The 20,547-nt window shown below is 35.9% G+C and overlaps 2 protein-coding genes across 2 annotated transcripts; one reads left to right on the top strand and one right to left on the bottom strand.

Moving 5' to 3' along the window:
* Positions 1-260: 260 nt before the first annotated feature.
* Positions 261-3,093, top strand: LOC124841533 (putative indole-3-pyruvate monooxygenase YUCCA3). Its single transcript, XM_047317823.2, has 3 exons — positions 261-1,119; positions 1,319-1,690; positions 2,306-3,093. The coding sequence occupies exons 1-3, from the start codon at positions 415-417 to the stop codon at positions 2,531-2,533; spliced, it is 1,305 nt and encodes a 434-aa protein (XP_047173779.2). The 5' UTR covers positions 261-414; the 3' UTR covers positions 2,534-3,093.
* Positions 3,094-11,429: 8,336 nt separating this feature from the next.
* LOC148194012 (uncharacterized) lies at positions 11,430-20,013 on the bottom strand. The gene is made up of 11 exons (XM_088097089.1): positions 18,343-20,013; positions 16,904-16,940; positions 16,355-16,860; positions 16,089-16,152; positions 15,859-15,978; positions 15,722-15,809; positions 15,491-15,596; positions 14,893-15,048; positions 13,243-14,811; positions 12,520-12,891; positions 11,430-11,594 (listed from the first exon to the last, which is right to left on the bottom strand). The coding sequence occupies exons 1-11, from the start codon at positions 20,011-20,013 to the stop codon at positions 11,430-11,432; spliced, it is 4,854 nt and encodes a 1,617-aa protein (XP_087953215.1).
* Between the last annotated feature and the right edge of the window lie 534 nt (positions 20,014-20,547).

Genomic DNA, 20,547 nt, shown 5'->3' with positions numbered 1-20,547 from the left:
TGAATATATTAATTAAATTAATTCAATTATGAATTAAAATATATATTTTAGTAGCATACATTTTATATTAAGCGGTAAATAAAATATGGATGCAATTATAAAGTATTATTATTATTATGAAAGTAGTTTATTGTGTAGAGTCTAATCTGATTCCTCAATGATTAGATATCTCCATACACATGCTGCTCTGAACTCTCCACCCTTTCCCTATTTATACCCTTCATGGTTCCCTTCACCCTCTTCACTCCTCAATTCAACTATAAATCTCTTTTCTCTCTATCTTTCTCTTCACACATATCCTTCATCAAAAGTCAATTTCATCACCCTCTGTCACCATCAATCCACTCAACATACTCTTCACCTCTAAAGAACACTGTTTCACACAAATCAAAGGTTGTCTCAAGCCAACAAAAAATGCATGACATTTGTCTCAACATGGCCCCAATGGTTCAGAACTTCGACCCTGAGGATCTCTTCTCAAGGCGTTGCATTTGGGTGAACGGACCTGTGATAGTAGGTGCTGGTCCTTCGGGTCTTGCAGTGGCTGCAGGCCTCAAAGACCAAGGTGTTCCATTCATAATCCTTGAGAGAGCAAACTGCATTGCCTCTCTCTGGCAAAACCGCACCTACGATCGCCTCAAGCTTCACCTCCCCAAACAGTTCTGCCAGCTTCCAAACTTCCCTTTCCCTGAGGACTTCCCTGAGTACCCCACAAAGTTTCAGTTCATAAGCTACCTTGAGTCCTATGCCAACCACTTCAACATAGCCCCACAGTTCAATGAAACAGTGCAGTCTGCAAAGTACGATGAGACCTTTGGCCTTTGGAGGGTCAAGACCATCAGCAGGAGGAAAGGCCCCTCCTCAGCTGCTGAGTGTGAGGTCGAGTACATTTGCAGGTGGCTTGTGGTTGCCACCGGCGAAAACTCAGAGAAAGTGGTGCCTGAGTTTGAAGGGTTGGGAGACTTTGGTGGCCGCGTCATGCATGCCTGTGAGTATAAATCTGGAGAGGGTTTTGCTGGACAGAAAGTGCTTGTTGTTGGGTGCGGGAATTCAGGCATGGAGGTCTCGCTTGATCTATGTAACCACAATGCAAAACCTTCAATGGTGGTCAGAAGCTCGGTGAGTGCTAAACACTCTCAGCATTGTTATATGAACATAACTCAGATAGAGTAGTTCAGTATGTGTTTTAAGTTATTGCTTTTCATTCAGAATTAGAATTTCACTATAGAAAACTTTTGTTACATGCTCTTGAAGTGAAACTCTAATTTTGTTCTTTCTATTTTATCTGATAGTTTTGTTTTGTTTCGTGATATATCAGGTTCATGTTTTACCAAGAGAGGTTTTTGGGAAATCTACTTTTGAAGTTGCTGTGATGTTGATGAAGAGGTTACCTCTGTGGATGGTTGATAAGATACTGCTGATTCTGGCACGTTTGATTTTGGGGAATGTTGAAAAATATGGTCTGAAAAGGCCTTCTGTGGGTCCTTTGGAATTCAAGCACACTGCAGGGAAGACCCCTGTGTTGGACATTGGGGCCCTTGAGAAAATTAGATCTGGCAAAATCAAAGTGGTTCCTGGAATCAGAAGGTTTTTGCCAGGGAAAGTGGAACTTGTTGATGGCCAAGTTCTTCAGATTGATTCTGTGGTTCTTGCCACTGGTTATCACAGCAATGTACCATCATGGTTGAAGGTTAGTCCTTCTTTATTCTATACACTTTCTCCTGCATTGGATTCTTGCCCACAGTTATGGATTGGGTTTAGCCCTGAACTTTCTCTCTCCTTCTCAATAAAACCAAAAACCATGTTAGATTGCTAGTTTTGGCAGCTGGTTTTTGTTTTTCTTTTCTTTGTAAAAGTAAAACACATGTTTCTCCCACTATTCACACTTTCTTTTTAGTTCAGTTATCTTATATCAGAGTGAAAAACAGTTTTATATTATTATTTAGTTATAAATCGATAATATGATTGAATATAACTCTACATAGTAATTTTTAAAGTAAAGGTAGAAGTTTTCTTCTGTTGTTTATCTCAGTTGTTGTGTACCCTTAAGACTGAGCCCCCCACAGAGCCTTCTGGCCCTATTGAAAGACCAGGGAAGGTGTGTGTCTGTGTGTTGGGAGAATTAATTTCAATGAATTCTGAAAATGCTCCAAATGTGTAGGCATCTGTGTAGGTACTTGGTTGCTTAGTACACATTATCATGTTTCTCTTCTAGGGACAAATAACTTAAATGCAGTGACTTGCATGAGTTTTTGACTTAGTGTAAGTTATCTAAAATGCAATGTTATGTGTGGTGGTTGATCAGGAAAATGAGTTCTTTTCCAATGATGGAATTCCAAGAAACCCTTTTCCAAATGGATGGAAGGGAAAAGGTGGTCTTTATGCAGTTGGATTCACAAGGAGAGGCCTTTCTGGTGCATCTTTGGATGCAATTAATGTGGCTCATGACATTGCCAAGAGTTGGAAAGAAGAAACAAAACAGAAGAGGAAAACTGTGGCAGCACGTCACAGGAGGTGCATATCACACTTCTAATAATCAAGAAACTCACTTTGATCACAACCATTTTGAGGTTGTTTTGTTTCTTTCTCATCAATCCAAAACATAAAGAGATCATGCTCATAACTTACAACATAGTACAGTCCCAATACCAGTTTAACTATGTTTTCAGTCACTAAAGTTTCGGGTGAATTCGGTTTTGGTTTTTCAAATTCTAAAAAAATATTCATTTTAATTTCTTGAAGTTAATGTATAGGAATATACTTTTTTTTTAAATAGCTAAAATGATTTGAGATACCAAAACCGAATTTATTTTAAACTCTAGAAAACTAAATGCATAGTTAAACTTTAAGAAAATTTAGTAAGTGTGTGATCTCCCACAAATAAGCTTTGTTTCTTTCTCTTCTTTAGGAAAAAAATATGTAGTAAAAAAAGGTAGCCCTCTCCTTAAGGAAACCTCTCTTGTGAAATTAATTTGGCCATTTTGTACAAAGGAAGATGAGGCTTGTTTGCTTCTTTTTTTGCTTAATGTAATTGTTTATTGTATTTTAGTTGTAAGGAATATTGATTCATACTTGATTAATGTTGAATTACATTATTTATGTTTAATTAATAAAGTCAATGGTCTTTCTCTCCCTCATAATATGGTGTCGTTTCTAGGTCAAAGACAAAGTCATTCACAAGACATGTTAATGGGCTTTTGTCCAACAACATTGGCCCAATGAATATTGACATCTTTCAAAGCACATGGACAGATATCCTAATGTCAAAAGAAAATTAATTAATTTGAGAGATGCTTTGGGATAGGAATGAAATTGAAAAAAGAAATACAAGTAAATTGACTCTTCTGCATCATATAGTAAGATTTTTAATTTTTAATGCTTATTTAAGGGATATTCATGTGGTCAATGGAGAAAGAGAGAGAAATAGCTCATTGACTATGGAGATTTACAATGTGCCAAACTGAATATTTAATGAAAAAACTTGGACATTATTTTTATCAAGGATATAAAAAAAGTTATTAAAAACAAATTAACCGGTAAATATAAGCTCCTCTTTTATATTGACATATGAAGTTCATTTTCAAATATGCGAAAAAAAAGGTACAAAAGCAAGTATTTTAGTTTTAAGATAAATAAATAAATAAAATATGCAACACAATTATTGTACAAGTGCTGTTGAAATGGGTTACTCAGTTTGGTCCGGCCCGATTGATCATAGGTTGGTCATTTAGCGAGTCAACTCAATCTGACTCACTTATTAACAAATCTACAAAATTTAGATCTGATGGTGGGTTAAACGTGACCCACTAACTCACTTAATTACAAATTATTTTTTCTCTCATCCCAAAAAAAATAACAATTTTTTTCTAATTGAAATCTAAATAAACTTTAATCCAAATACAATTGAAAATGATGTTAAACTCCATATATAATCTAAAATAAATAAAAAATATAATACAATCCAAAATCATTTTTAACTCCAAATACAATCCAAAAGCACAAAAATGCAAAACAAATTACTATCTAATATCAAATCATTATTGTCACTTATCTATTTATAATACTAAAGTCTTGAATGGATAAATCCACAATGTATGAGAGTTTAGGTTTAGGGTTTTCATTTTTTTAATATAATTTAACATTTATAGGTGAATTGATTAGTCAACCTAGCTCACCACGGGTTCAACTCAAGTGAGAAGAATTCTTAGTAAGTTGGGTTCAATTTTCACGTGTGCTGAAATTTATAATTTTTTTAAAACTCAACTTGACTCGAACTCATAATAGGTCAGATTAGCCCTTATATTTTAACCCATTTTAACAATATTAATTGTAGCAACGAAATGAATATAAAAATGTATAAGAGAAATGTCAATAACTAGGGACGCACCCAACTAAAACTGGGAGTGGACATTTATATTCTGCTAAAAAAACACTAAATATGCTATTTTTATTCTTAAATTATTATAAAAATTTGTATTTCATTCCTAAATTAAATTATAAGCTATTTATATATATATATATATATATATATATATATATATATATATATATATATATATATATATATATTTTGCTTTTTATGAGAGTAATATAAAATATCTTTTAAACAAAGGAAATATAGAATGTTTTCACAAACAAAGTTTTATGATAAACTATAAAACAAATTTCTTAAATTATAAATTTTGTACATTCTTATAAACCAAATTTTATCTAGCACTTTATTGTTCAAAATAAAAGTAGTAATAAGATTGGCAATGCATTATCGTGTATAGTGCATCACCTAAAAAATGCTTGAGTAATTTAGCATTTAAGAGTATGCATCTTACCTTCTCAAGTAATGTCTTGTTCATCCTCTCAACTAAATCATTCAGATGAGGAGTTTTAGGAGGAGTCATCTCATGTGCAATATCATGTTGTTTGTAATAAGCATCAAAGGATCCACAATACTCACCACCAATATTGGTATAGATACATTTCAACTTCTTGCATCATTGCCTCTCGACAAAAGCATGAAATTCTTTGAAGTTTTCAAGTAATTTATCCTTTCTTTGAAGTGCATAGACCCCTAACTTTCTAAAACAATTATCAATAAAAGTAATAAAGTAAAGTGCACATTGAATAATTTTACCTTCAACGGACCACAAACATCATAATGCACCAATTGTAAAAAATCTGTCTTCCTTGAGGTTGGATGCTTCTTGAAAGATACTCTAGTTTGCTTTCCAACCAAATAATGAGAATATTTCTTCAATTCTGCACTTTTTAACCCTTGAAGAGTATCGTTGTTAGCTAAACAATTTAACCCTTTTTCACTTATATGACTGAGTCTTCGACGCCACAAGGATGCCTCCATATCCATGGTATTTAGTGTATTTAGCAACCAAAGATTTTGTCCAATATAAATTGGTTTTTCTTCTCTAGCCATAACCAAGTTACCTTTGGTGAGTTTCCACTTTCTAGAACCAAAGTATTATCCTAATCATCATCATCAAGCACATGCACTAAGATTAAGTTAAAATGGAATCATGAGCATTTTTTACTCCTTTAAGGAACAAATGTATTCTCATGTTATTTTGCAAGCAAACATCACTAACATCAATCACCTTAAACACACCACCATTATCCATCTTCAACACTCTAAAATCACTAGAAGTGTAAGATGTGAAGAACTCTTTCATCGGTATAACATGCAATGTAACATCACTATCAATAATCTACATGTTCTCATCAATTACAAGTTTAATTGACTCATAGTCACAAAAAAGAACAAGATCACCACCTCTAATAGTAACGGTGACACAACCATCATCGTGATCATTTTCTCTACGCTTGCCATTCTTGCCTTTGTTGTCCTTTTTTTACTTAACACAATATTCCCAAATATGCCCAATTTTGTTACAATAATGGTACTCTATATTCTTCTATCTTGAATTGAATTTGCTTCTACTCTTCTCTCTACCACCTTTTAGTTCCTTTTTCTGATTTATCCCCCTAAATTCTATGACAAACATATCAAACTAAGACAAAGAATTATGCGTCTTCCTTCTCATCTTTTCATCAAGAGCACCGCTCTTTTCCATTTAAAAATAAACAATGTCATTCGGAATTGAGTTTGTAACTAAGACTTGAAATATCTTCCAAAACTCTGGTAGAGTATTCAATAGCCATAGTCCCAAAACTTCATCATCAAAGTTTATGCTCATTCTTGACAATTGATGTAGGAGCCCTTGAAATTCATTTAAATGATATGAAATGGAAGAATTCTCCTTATACTTGAAATTCATCAAGCAAATCAACAAATATAGTTTATTATTGTCCGACTTAGAGATAAATAAAGACTCAATCTTTTTCCACAAAGTTCTAGAATGTATCTTGTAACATCTTAAATTTATACTACAATAATTCAATATTTTAATACTTAAAATTCTAGAATACATTACATTTCATATACAATTAATGTATTAAAGTTATATTATTTATATTTCATTTTTTTACAAATATATATATATATATATATATATATATATATATATATATATATGTGTGTGTGTGTGTGTGTGTGTGTGTGTGTGTGTATATATAAGTGAAACTAATTTCTTGGTAGGAAGAGATAAAGTCACTAATAATTCTTGCAGGTAAGATGCAATGAATGAAGAAGATTGACTGCAAATTATTTGCTCAAATCCTACAAGATAACCTAGGTATCCTATAAAAGGGGTTGATAGCGCAGTGGAAGGAAAAAAAAGAAGAAAGGAAAAGGGTGAAAGAAAAAGAAAAAAATTATGAATTTCTTAATGTCATTATGAATTTTGATATCTTAAAAATTAATACAAAGCATGAGTAACTACGTCAAATATGATAAAAGTTACAATTTTCCACATCAAAAGATCAAAATCCTGTAATTGGATCAATGAGATATTATGGTAGAATATAAGAGATATGGGAGGTTGATTACACTAAGTTTTTTGTTGCACTCTTCAAATGTAAATGGGTCGACAATAAGAGTGGTGTCAAAATAAATGAATATGGTATGACACTAGTTGATTTTCGAAAGGTTGGTTATGGAGACGAACCGTTTATCATGGCATATCAAGCAAGTCAGGTTTTTTATGTCAAAGATCCTACGTCTGACCATTGGTATGTCGCTCTTCAAGGAAAAAGACAAATTGAAGATAAAGAAGAGAATCTAAGTAATCTTCATATTGCTGACAACCATCCATTTAAAACGACAATTAATTTGGATGACGACCCTCTAATTGATGATATACAAGAAATTTAGGAAGATCACAATGAGAGAATATACATATGACCAATCCATATGATTATGTATGAATTTCATGTTTGTGTAAACATTTATGGCTTTTGTTAAATAATATATGTTATTTTATAAGTGTTTTATTAATGTTTCATCTTATTTATTATGACAGATATATGGCTGAGCCACTTCATTCGTTAGGGGATGAAGTCCCCACCACTTCTAGATGGACGAGAGGAGCGACGAGGTTACGACAGCTTATACTTAGAAGAAATGCAGGTGAGAGGACACCTACCATTATTGACGTGGCCATCTGGCACAAATGTAGATGTATTTAGGTCTTACCTTGGAGTACTAGCACATGATTGTATCTTTATACTTACTTCATCCTTTGACCATGTATCTGAGGCTAATCGGAATCTTATCTGGCAATATCTATTGGTAAGTTAAACAATATTGCTCCAAATTCTAGATTCTACATATTGATAAATTTGTATTGATATAAGGTTATTACTTTCTTTGTTGCAGATGACATTTGATATGCCAAATGTCGAGAGCCTAAGGAGTAGGTGTTTATCTGCAATTGCAGAAAGATTTCGAGGGTTTAAGACAAAAATTGACGTCAAAATATATATTTGGAGCAAAAAGTAATGAAACTCCATGTTCTAAATATTCTGCAATTGACGAAGAAACATGGTGTCAGTTTGTACAGCTTAGGACATCCGAGACGTAGCAGGTAAGTGTAGGTAAAATCATTCAATTCATCATTCATAATTTTATATCATAAAAATTGTTTCATTTTGTCACAGGAAAAAAGGTCAAAAACACAAGGTATAAGTGCTCAGAATAAAAATCCACACCTACTGTCTCGTGGTGGATACAGGAAGCTTGAGGAGAAAATAATGAAGAAGAAGTCAGATAGTAGACTTTCACTTTCTGAGGATGGTGACCCTCCTCCTCCTTCACCACCATCTCGACACGAGAAGTGGAAGTTAGCCCGTTTAAGATCATTGGGCTCCTACATTTCCGACACTGCTAGAGAGATATCTGAAAGAATTGTAAGATGTCATTTCTCATATTTAAACAACATTTTTGTTATATATATTACATAGATCTTTCAAATAATTATGAAGTTTTGTTATGTTACAGGACTCCTTGGTTGAGCAGAGCTCCCAAGGTCAATTCACACGAGAAGGTCGTGAGGATATTCTTGCCATAGCTATTGGATGACCTGAGCACCCAGGACAGGTGCGTGCTGTTGGGACTGGCATAAGCATATGACGGTTCTTTGGGTCTTCCTCGTGTCCATCTTCATCCAGATTAAGTAAAGAGTATGAACAAAAGTTGAAGGAGGAAATAAGAAAAAAGATGACGCATGATATCACAAAGAAGGTTCGGGCAAAGTTGTATGATGAAGTTGCAGAAATGGTTGCGCGCTAGTTCCAGCAACGTTATGAGGATTATGGCAATCGTCCTCCGTCATCTCCTGTAGCAGAACATGTTGTGCCCCCTACAGGTAAACTTAATAATTACTTTTGTTTATTAATTTACTTTTTCTATAACCTAACATTTAATTTGACTGGTAGAAGCAACAAAGGAAGTTGCTCAGCTACCGATGCCCTAGGGGACGACATGGACGAAACTTGTCCATGTTAGTTATATATTCTCTCTGATGTCGGGACCATGCTAGTGGCTCGTGGCACAGTCTATGAGACAGCCACTATAGTGCATGGTCTACAACTAGTAGAATATGAGGTCAAGGTCACGGTGGATGAAGTTGTCGTACCATATGTCGTTCTTCTTGCGCATACAGATGAGTTTTTCACTGTGCAAGAGGCATTTAAGTCCTTTGTCGCCTAGCCTAGACATTTGGTTGGTGATGTATCTGATCCCCCGGTAAACACTCCTACTATATACTTCTCAATTTTAATATTTACTTCTTATTGACGTCATAACATAACCATTTTTTCATGTAATAGCAGACAGGTCAATAGGGAAGTCCTACACTGAAGAAGACTCATTTATCTAAGGATGACCTCTTGGTGCGTTAGACGAGCTTTCTAACATCATTTCAGAAGTGTCGATGATTGGACACTGGGATTCTACTACATTTGGAAGAGAAGCTCAGATCCCAATGTACTTGCATCAGCAAGATGTTAGGGAACTTGCGTCGGGGAGAGAAGAAATTAATATTATACTCATTCAGCTGTGGATGATGTAAGTTTATGAGAACTTTTTTATATAATTCTTTTTTATCAAGTTACTTATATCAGATTATTTCTTCATTTTAGGTATATGTTTGATGTTAGTAACAAGAAGGGGTTCAATTATGTATATGGGTTCATTGACCCCTCTATGACTCATGAAAGAAATAAATTTGATGATATCCAAACATACATCACCACCTGGCTTTGCAACGAGGAAGGAGATATATTTTCTCCCTTATATACTTGGGTAAGTGAAGTTTGTTAACTTTAAAGTTTCATTTATTAATTTTGGTATATGACAATTAAGTTATTACCAATTTCAGGCGTCATTGGAAGCTACTTGTGATCTCCATACCGGAGAACACTGCTTTCTAGTTTTTTTCATTGCACAAGTCTCCTCCCAACCCTCTTAGACATGTACTAGATCGGTAAGAACATCAATGTTTCAACTTTATTTGTTATATAAATGTATGTTAAAGCAATTTTTTTTAATAGTTCCCTTTCAACACATATGATGTTATCTGGGAGATCTACTGCTACAACTAAAATGCTTGCATGGGTTCTCCTTAAGGTTTGGTATTTTAGTCCATACTTTGTTACATTTTGTTTCATTCCAATGATGTTACTTAACATTTTATAATTATGATGATATATTGTAGTGTAATAGACAACCGGGATCATATGAATGTGGTTACTACGTCAAGTTTTGGATGATGACCACTATTCGTGCACATTACACCAGTGGATGGCAAACGGTAATATTTCGGTTTGAATTTTATTTTCTCTACAGTTTACATTTCATATACACTAATTGAAATCATTGTGTTTTATGCAGAGATTCAATATGACTGCTCCAATTCTAGAGAAGTCACTTAAACTCGTGAGGAAAGCACTGGCTAAATATGTAATTCAATTATATAATAGTATGTAGCAGATATTAGGATATAATAAGTTCTAAGTTTATGTTTCTAAGTTGTTTTATGCTTTTGTACATTATTATTAGTTTAACTTTGTACATTGCATTGATTTATGCTTCAAAGTTGAGTTATGATTACATTGGATTAATTTATGCTTCTAAGAAATTGATTTATGATTACATTGAATGTATTTATATGTTAATATAATTTTCATTCAAAATATACGCTTCTGAATTATTCTAGACTGTTCTGGCTGTAAAATTATATGCAGGTATGTTTCTGCAGTTGGGCATGTAGCAGAAACCTTATTTAAAAAAATAGGAGAATATGCCTCATTTGAGACCATAACCAAAGCAGAAAACACCCCTGTGGCATCGGTTCAGTCCTCAATCGAGGCTGAAAGGCTGGCGGATGAAGTAAAACAAAAACAAAAAAGGACCCTACTGCCTCGGTTAAGGTGTCAACCGAAGCAGTAGAGGGGGACATACTACCTCGGTTCAGAGGGAACTGAGACATAAAGTCCTGCGAAAAAAACAATTAAAAAAAATGAAAACCCTACTACTTCGGTTAACTTTGAACCGAGGCAAAATCCTACCCTTTTATGCCTCGACTCAGAACCGAAGCAAAAAGTCTATCACTTTTCGCCTCACCTGGATATGCCTCAGTTCAGGAATCGCTGCCTATGGGCGAAAATAACTGTTTTCGTTTCCCTTGACTGCACTAGTGTATACTTTTGTTTAAAATTTATTTCACACTCAATAACTTTATTAGATATATATAAACAAAATATCAGTATCTTGCATATTATAAAAAAAATATTACTTTCAAATTAATCTTCTATTTTTATTGTATAAACTTTTTTTTCTATTTTTTATTATGACAAATAATATTAATATCCATGTCCATGGTATTTAGTGTATTTAGCAACCAAAGATTTTGTCCAATATAAGTTGGTTTTTCTTCTCCATAACCAAGTTACCTTTGGTGAGTTTCCACTTTCTAGAACCAAAGTATTATCCTAATCATCATCATCAAGCACATGCACTAAGATTAAGTTAAAATGGAATCATGAGCATTTCTTACTCCTTTAAGGAACAAATGTATTCTCATGTTAGTTTGCAAGCAAACATCACTAACATCAATCACCTTAACCACACCACCATTATCCATCTTTAGCACTCTAAAATCACTAGAAGTGTAAGATGTGAAGAACTCCTTCATCGGAATAACATGCAATGTAACATGACTATCAATAATTTACATGTTCTCATCAATTACAAGTTTAATTGACTCATAGTCACAAAAAAGAACAAGATCACCACCTGATGGAATCCAATTCCCAGCTGGAAACGTGTAGGAAGAGGCTCCAGACCAGAGGAAACCAGTAATGAATAATGGTGCAGCGGATGGATGAAATGATGCAGTGTTTGAGGTGTTTTAATGGAGGAAAGGTGTATGGGTGAAGCCTCACAGCTCAGAGGGCCTTCCTACAGAGGAAGGAAGCTTGAGGAAAGGAGAAGAAGTAGTAACTCAAAGGTGACTTAAGAGCACAAAAGCTGGAAAACCAATTCTGCAGCATATCATTAAGCTCAAAAGTAAGCCAATACAAAGAAAAGGCCCTCTTATTTATAGGTAAAGAGGAGCCTAATTTCTGATTTTAATTCCCTCCTAAATTCAAATTATTCAGATTTATTTTGATCAAGCAAAGTCCACGCATCATTCCAGCTCAACCAACAAGGTGTATGCTTCCTTCCAATTCAGCCAATTCACGTGGAACATGCTGGCGCATGCCGTAAGCACCTCCTTTTTGGCTCCTTTGCTTGGTTCTATTGATTTAACTTCTTGTATGGCTCAATCATAGTCTCCAAGATTTATTAATTCCTACAAACAAAGTATAAGTGCTTTAGTTAAGAGAAGAAGGATTTTTATAAGTAACCTTACATAGAAGTAAAATGTTAGGTGATCCTTCTTCTTCTTGAATCTTCCTTGTCATTGCTCTAGTAAGAGGTCCAATGTGATTTCTTGATGGTTTTCCATCAGACCCTCCCTCTTGAAAAAGATCTGTCCTCAGATCTGCTTCATCCTGTTGATCATCTCCTGTGAAAGGAATTAAATCACAGATGTTAAAAGTAGGACTGACACCATAACTTTCAGGAAGGTCTAATATGTATGCATTATCATTTATCTTTTTGACCACCTTGAATGGACCATCTCCTCTTGGACTAAGTTTGGATTTCCTTTGAGAGGGAAATCTTTCCTTTCTCAAATGAAGCCAAACTAGGTCTCCTTTTTCAAAAACTATTTTCTTTCTCCCTTTGTTGTTGTATTCTGCATATTTTTGAGTTTGTTTTTCAATTTGGATTTTAACTTTCTCATGTAACTTCTTAATAAACTCCGCTTTAGAAGCACCTTCTTTATGAAGAAAAGAAGATGATTCTGGAAGAGGTAGTAAATCAAGAGGTGTCATAGGGTTAAAACCATAAACAACCTCAAAAGGAGAAAGATTAGTAGTCTTGTGGACTACTCTATTATAAGCAAATTCAATATGAGGTAGATGTTCATCCCAAGATTTGTTATTTCCTCTTAATATTACCCTTAATAATGTAGATAAAGATCTATTTACTACTTCAGTTTGCCCATCAGTTTGTGGGTGACATGTAGTAGAAAATAGAAGTTTAGTTCCAAGCTTTTCCCATAAAGTTTTCCAAAAATGGCTTAGAAACTTCACATCTCTATCAGACACTATAGTTTTGGGTAATCCATGCAATCTCACTATTTCTTTAAAGAAGAGTCTAGAGATATAGCTAGCATCATCTACTTTGTGGCAGGGTATAAAATGAGCCATTTTACTAAAACGATCTACTACCACAAATATAGAATCATATCCCCTTTGAGTTCTTGGAAATCCTAAGACAAAGTCCATACTTATGTCCTCCCAAGGGGTATTAGCTATAGGAAGAGGTGTATAGAGTCCATGAGGCATAATTTTGGACTTAGCTTGTAAACAAGCTATACATTTAGAACAATGCCTTTGAACATCTACTCTCATGTGTGGCCAATAAAATTTACTTTTCAAAATGTTTAGAGTTTTATCAACTCCATGATGGCCCATGAGTCCTCCTCCATGACTCTCTTTGATAAGAAGTTTTCTAATGGATCCTGGGGGTATACAAAGTTTTCCTTTATTAAAAAGATACCCCTCAGAAAGATAGAATCCATCAAAAGGCTTCTTAAGACATGATGAATAAGTGGATGCAAATGTTTCATCATTTTCATATAACTCTTTTATGTCATCAAATCCTAATATTTGGGATCCTAGGGTTACTAATAATGCATGTCTTCTAGATAAAGCATCCGCAACAACATTAGTACTCCCCTTTTTGTGTTTGATGACATAGGGAAATTGCTCAAGATATTCCACCCACTTTGCATGTCTTTTGTTTAGCTTTGCTTGCCCTTTAATGTACTTAAGAGATTCATGGTCAGTGTGTATGATGAATTCTCTAGTTACCAAGTAATGCTCCCAAGTTTTTAAAGCTCTAATGAGGGCATACAACTCTTTGTCATATGTAGGATAGTTTAAGGTAGGCCCCCTAAGTTTTTCACTAAAGTAAGCTATGGGATGTCCTCCTTGTATTAAAACAGCTCCTATTCCTACTCTAGATGCATCACATTCTAGTTCAAAGGCTTTGGAAAAATCAGGCAAAACTAGAATAGGTGCATGTGTTAACTTGTGTTTCAAAGTCTCAAAAGACAACTCTTGCTTATCACCCCAAATAAAAGGCATATCTTTCTTGACTAGCTCATTTAAAGGAGCAGCTATGGTGGAGAAGTCTTTCACAAATCTTCTATAAAAACTTGTTAACCCATGAAAACTTCTCACCTCTCCTACATTTTTAGGGGTTGGCCATTCTTGTATAGCCTTGATCTTCTCTGGATCAACATGTACACCTTCTTTTCCCACTTTGAATCCAAGGAAAATCACACTTTCTTGACAAAAAGTACATTTGTCAAAGTTGGCAAAGAGATTATGTTCTCTAAGAAGAAGCAAGACTTTTCTGACATGGTTAAGATGTTCTTGAAGGTCTTGACTATAGATTAGGATATCATCAAAGTAGATCACTACAAATCTGCCTATGCATTCCCTAAGCACATGATTCATTAATCTCATGAATGTACTTGGAGCATTGGTCAAGCCAAAGGGCATGACTAACCATTCATACAAACCAAACTTGGTCTTGAAAGCAGTTTTCCATTCATCTCCTTCATGAATTCTTATTTGATGGTATCCACTTTTAAGATCAATTTTGGTGAAGAGATTTGCTCCATGTAATTCATCCAACATGTCATCTAGCCTAGGAATGGGATGCCTATACTTGACAGTTATGTTGTTGATGGCCCTACAATCTGTACACATTCTCCAAGACCCATCCTTTTTAGGGACCAACAACACAGGCACAGCACAGGGACTTAAACTCTTTTGGATCCACCCTTTGTTCAACAAGTCATTAACTTGTTTCTCTATTTCTTTTGTTTCCATAGGGTTGGTTCTATAGGCTGGCCTATTGGGTAGGCTTGCCCCAGGTACCAAATCTATTTGATGTTCTATTCCCCTCAAAGGTGGTAATCCACTTGGTACCTCTTTGGGAAATATATCATCAAATTCCTTTAAAAGTTTTTGCAACCCCTTTGGTAGAGAACGAAGTTCATGAGTGATTGAAACAAATGCCTCTTTGCAATAAAGAAGGAAATGAGGTTGTCCAAGAAAAAGATTTTTGGAAATATTCAAGGTTTGAGGTTGGACAACTTCATGGGCTGAGGCATGGGTTACCAAATTCTTTCTTTCTTTCTGTCAACACCCAATTTCGTCCGGATGAATAAATAATATAGGTCTTTCTTTTTTATTGCATCTTATTTTATTTTATGTTTTTTTATGAATTTTATTATTATTTTATTTTGTTTTTTTATTAGTTCATTTGATTTTCCATATAAGTATTTAAAAAAAAAAAAGAAAAAAAGCAAAAAGAAAAAAGAAAGCAGAACCCGCCACGTACACTGCACCGAATTCAGAAAGAAAAGATTGGGAAAAACGGTTCCTCCCTCACGCACACTGGCAGATGCTCCATAGCTCTCCACTCCTCTGCTCCTCTAACCCGTAACCACCCAACAACATTTCCTTTCACTCCCAATTCCCCACCTCCAAGAGATCCATCACCTCTGACCAATCTCCAACAATGAATACCACGGCCTAACCTCCAAACGGCCCATCAATCTTCATCCCTTCATGGCACTGACCCCTCTCTACTCATGATCCCCATCTTCATCTAACCATTCTCCATCACCTCCAACAACCATCATCTTCATAAAACTCTTCATTCATCTCCAACCCCACGGCCACTCCAATAACATCCCAGACACCACGCCTCAGTGCTAAAAAAAACACCATTCCCCCAATCTTCATCACCTTCATCTCAAACACCATCTCCAACATCATCAACACGTCCACGGCCAAACACCCATCCTCCATACTCACACTCACAGCCCATATCCCTCACATCATCCTTATTACCATACGGCCCATCATTTTGATTTTCTTCTTCTTCATTTTCATCACTCACGGTTACTCGAAATTCCCCAACCATGGCCTAATTTCAAACTCCTCTCTACCCTTTCCCATACTCTATCAACACCGAAAGAACCCCTTATCACCTCCAATCCAATTATCATCATCAACCCTGACTTCTAATACCAAAATCCCCCAAATACCTTTTTCCTGCAAAGAAAAGAGAATCAATCCAAGCACTCAATCAATACACAGAGCATAATAGACCCATATGCGCACAACACACCATAATCGTTCCCAATCCAGTAGACAAAATATCAGACAATACTGAACCAATCAATAGTTGATAAAAAAAAAAAAGGGGATGGGAAGAAAGAATGATGCCGCGACGGCCTGCGGTGGTTGGCCTCACTGAGGGTGGCGTCGAGGGGCGAGAGTCTCTCTCGCACGCGAAGAGGCGGAGAAGAGAAGGAGTTGGCGGAGCGGAGTTTGGGCTGACGCTGGCTCCGGCGTGCGCGTGGTTACCGGCGACGCCACGAAGGCGGTTCACGGTGGTCTGGTTCGAGGAAGCTTGGCGCGGCAACCAGTGGAGTCTGTGTCGGCGATCAGCGCACTGGTGGCGTCCTAGTTTGCGGCTGGCGGCGGCCGATTTGGCGGAGGCGACAGTGTGCGTGCGGAGGTGACCCCCTTCATCGGAGTTCTTGGCTGGGAGAAGAGAGATTTGGTTCGTAGTGGGCATATGGAAAATGGAAGAATGAAGAAGGTATGAACAGACCCCTAATGGGATTTTGAATAAAGAGTCTTTGGACCTAGCTATTGGGCCGCGTCCTTTTCCTCCTGCCACATGCACAATTCCATTCACACCCCCACTGCCCACTCGCACCCCTGTTCCGTTTTGGGCTTCAGCCCATTCTGTTTCTGCAAACAAAAATAAAAGAAGAAGAATTGGGCCTGTGCACACTATTTCGGGATGCGCCTCCAGTTTCACCCTTACACCCCTGACAGATACAAAGTTGGAGAAAAAGGTTTTGGCCCAAACTAAAGAGCCTCAACTTTACGTCGCACCTCTGGTTTTTAATCTCTACACCCCTATTCTTGTTGGGCTGTTTCTCTTGCTTCATTTTTATGCTTTTGTTTCTTTATTTTTATTAGCATTTGTTTGGTTATTAGTTTTTACTGTATGTAACCCCTTTATATGATAACCCCACTCCTAGATCTTGTCTTTTATTTTTTATTTTGGTTTATTTGCTGCATTTTAAACACGAAAAAGACGATAATAAAAAATAATAATAAATAATATTAATAACAAAAAAATATGTTTTGAAGGTTAAGCACACGTGTGATCGCTCGCATCGTCCTTGTGCTAAAAACCTTTCCTCTTTCTTAAATAAAAATTACAAAAATCTGTTTCAAAAGTTAAGCACACGTGTGATCGCTCGCATCGTCCTTGTGCTAAAAAAAACCTTTTCTTTTCTTAAATAAAAATTACAAAAAGTATGTTTTAAAGGTTAAGCACACGTGTGATCGCTCGCATCGTCCTTGTGCTAAAAACCTTTCTCTCTTATTTAAATAATTAAATAATGATATAAGTACTCGTGCGATCGTTCGCATCAGCCTAGTACTTAATATCTTCAATCTAAAAAATTTAAATAATGATATAAGTACTCGTGCGATCGTCCGCATCAGCCTAGTACTTAATATCTTCAATCTAAAAAATTAAATAATGGTATGAGTGCTCGTGCGATCGTCCGCATCAGCCTAGCACTCAATACTCTTAAGTCTTCCTAAATAAGTAGATAACGGTATGAGTGCTCGTGTGATCGTTCGCATCGTCCTAGTGCTTAATATCGTTATTTCTCTTTTAAAAAATAATTAAAAATATTTAAATACCATTCTAAAGGTATGAGTACTCGTGTGACCGTTCGCGTCGGCCTAGTACTCATTACCTTCTTTTTCTCGAAAATGTCAAAAACAAAGATATAAAATTTTCAAAAACTAAAAACATCAATACTCTCAAACAAACAAACAATCTTTCCGCTAGAACTACGTAACCCTGATTTCTCATTTTGAATGAGAATACGTAGGAGCAAGGTCAATCCTTGTCGGGCCCAAAAAACTAAAAAATATGTTTTGTTTATTTAGAATTTTGATTTTAGGGGATAATTAAACATTTTGAAAAACCACATCATATTCGTGCATTTAGTTAAAGGTACTGCCTTAGGGCAGGCGTTGTGGGGTGCTAACACCTTCCCCACGCGTAACCGACTCCCGAACCCAATCTTTGGTTTCCGTGGACCGTGCTTTATCGTTTTGAGGTTTTTCCATAGTTTTCCATAATAAACTATGGTGGCGACTCCAAATCTCTTTTCAAAACCCGTTTCTTTTTGGATCGTCGTCCCGCCGCGATTCCGGTTGCGACACTTTCTTATTTTCTTTTTTCTTTTCTCCATCCATCTTTTTCTTAAGAATTATTTGGTCCTCTCTTACTTGTGAAGGTGTAAGAGGACACAAAATAATTTTCTTTCCCTTGTGTTGAATGGTGATTTTGTTGGTGACTCCATCATGTAAAGCTTGTTTATCATATTGCCAAGGTCTTCCAAGTAATATGTGCCCAGCTTCCATTGGTACTATATCACAAACAATTTGATCTTCATATTTGCCAATGGAAATAGGTACACTTACTTGTTCTTTAACTACTATTCCATCATCCTCTTTGATCCATTGAAGTTTGTAAGGTTTAGGATGAGGAGTAGTGGTTAAGCCAAGCTTCTCTACCATTCTAGAACTACAACAGTTGCAACAAGAGCCACTATCCACTATCATTGAACATGTCTTTTCTAAAACTTTGCATCTTGTGTGGAATAGATTCTCTCTTTGTGACTGTTCTAATTCTACATGTTTACTTTCCAGGAGTCTCCTTACCATAAGTAAGTCACCATCACAAGGTAAAGCTTCTTCTTCTTCAGAAGTGGATGTTTCAGACTCACTATATGAAGAACCCTCACTTTCACTCTCATGCTCAAGGATGTAAGTTGACCTTCTATTGCGGCACTCAGATGCATAGTGCCCTTTTTCCCCACATCTAAAGCACTTAGTCTCCTTACTCTTATGATCTCTTGAAGGTTCTTTGACTTTTTCTTTTCCTCTCTCTCTCTCTCTTTCTTCATATCTTGGCTTGGTTTGACTACCCTCCCTCTTATACTCTTTCTTATGGTAAGAACTATGAGGGTAATCTTTCTTGGTGGAGCTTTTCCTCTTTAGTTGTTGCTCTACCCTCACACAAAGTTGGACTAACTCATTGAGATCATTGTAAGGTAAGAGTTCTACCTTATCTCTTATGTCATAATTAAGTCCACTTTGGAACCTAGCAATTGTTATCCTTGGTTCCTCTCTTATCCCAGCTCTTAACATGAGTAACTCCATTTTTTGCCTATATTCTTCAACACTCATGTTTCTTTGTTGGAGTTTATGGAGCTTGTCCATTAACTCCCTATCATAGTAAGCTGGCACATGCCTTCTTCTTAAGGCAGACCTTAACTCATTCCAATACCTAATGGAAGGTAGGTTTCTCAATCTCAGATCTTTGACCAAGGCTGTCCACCAATATAAGGCATAGCCTTGAAAGCTTAAAGAGGCCATAGTTACTCTCCTCTCATCATCTATTTGGTGACACTCAAACAATTGCTCAACTTTCATCTCCCATTCCAAATATTCTTCCACATCATCTTTTCCATGGAAAGGAGGAAGATCAATTTTGGGTTCCCTTGGGTGATGCTCTCTCACTCTATTATTTCTCCTAGGAGGTATTTGATAGTGGTCATCATTATGATGACTGCTATAATGCTCAGGCTCACTAGGTGGAGAGGATGTATCTCCAAGGTATTCTCTTTTTCTATGTGTAGACCCTTCTTTCTTTTTACCCTTGTTTTGATTGATCAAAAGTTGACCAATCATATCCTTGAGCTCACTAATCTCTTTGTCCCTTTGTTGGAACTTTTGCTCAAATTCCTCTTTTAGTTGTAAGCTCTCACTTTTAGGTTTTACACTTCCTTGGACACTAGATTGACTCATTCTTGACAAGTGGATAGAAATTATTTTCACAAGGTTTTCAAAGACTTGCACAAGTAATGAGTGAAAAGATTTTCACAAACTTTCTTTGTTTTTTTGTGAAAATTTCTAAAGAGATTCTAGAGGCAAAAGATGTCTCTAAGTAGCTCCCAGGAAGAAGAGGTGAGTCACAAATGGACAAGCTTAGAAACCAAGTTCTTCCTTAGCCAAAGTTTCCTTAGAGTTATCTTTTACCTTAGTTTCTAAGTAGAAATTCTTCAAATTCTTTTCAAATGTTATGAAATGAACCTAAAACCAAAGAAAGGTTGACTAAATGCTATGCAATCCTATATACCACGGAGACTTAAAAAAACAAAAAAATTAAGCAAGAAATTAAAGAAAGCAATAAAGATGCAAGAATGTAAATGCTAGACGGCCCTAAGTGAAAGTGCAAGTGACACTTGGAGCCCCTTGACACACTTCCACACTAAGAAAACGAAATTGCACTATTACAATGTTTAAATGTGATCTTGGAATTGCTTCAAGAGCATTTTCCCA

Source organism: Vigna umbellata, chromosome 8 (genome assembly GCF_029865625.1).
Source record: "Vigna umbellata cultivar VRB3 chromosome 8, Vumbellata_1.0, whole genome shotgun sequence".
NCBI lineage: Eukaryota > Viridiplantae > Streptophyta > Magnoliopsida > Fabales > Fabaceae > Vigna > Vigna umbellata.
Note: the sequence above shows the minus strand (reverse complement) of the source record. Positions and strands in the feature narration are given on the sequence as shown.

Bases quoted from the DNA above. Each gene is read 5' to 3' on its own strand.
- LOC124841533 (XM_047317823.2), top strand. From the start codon at position 415: ATGCATGACATTTGTCTCAACATGGCCCCAATGGTTCAGAACTTCGAC. The intron at 1,120-1,318 runs GTGAGTGCTAAA...GTGATATATCAG, and splicing joins CAATGGTGGTCAGAAGCTCG to GTTCATGTTTTACCAAGAGA. The intron at 1,691-2,305 runs GTTAGTCCTTCT...GTGGTTGATCAG, and splicing joins ATGTACCATCATGGTTGAAG to GAAAATGAGTTCTTTTCCAA.
- LOC148194012 (XM_088097089.1), bottom strand. From the start codon at position 20,013: ATGAGTCAATCTAGTGTCCAAGGAAGTGTAAAACCTAAAAGTGAGAGC. The intron at 16,861-16,903 runs GTGTGCACAGGC...TTTTGTTTGCAG, and splicing joins TGGAGGCGCATCCCGAAATA to AAACAGAATGGGCTGAAGCC. The intron at 15,597-15,721 runs GTGATGGAGAAT...GAGATTGGTCAG, and splicing joins GAAGATGATGGTTGTTGGAG to AGGTGATGGATCTCTTGGAG.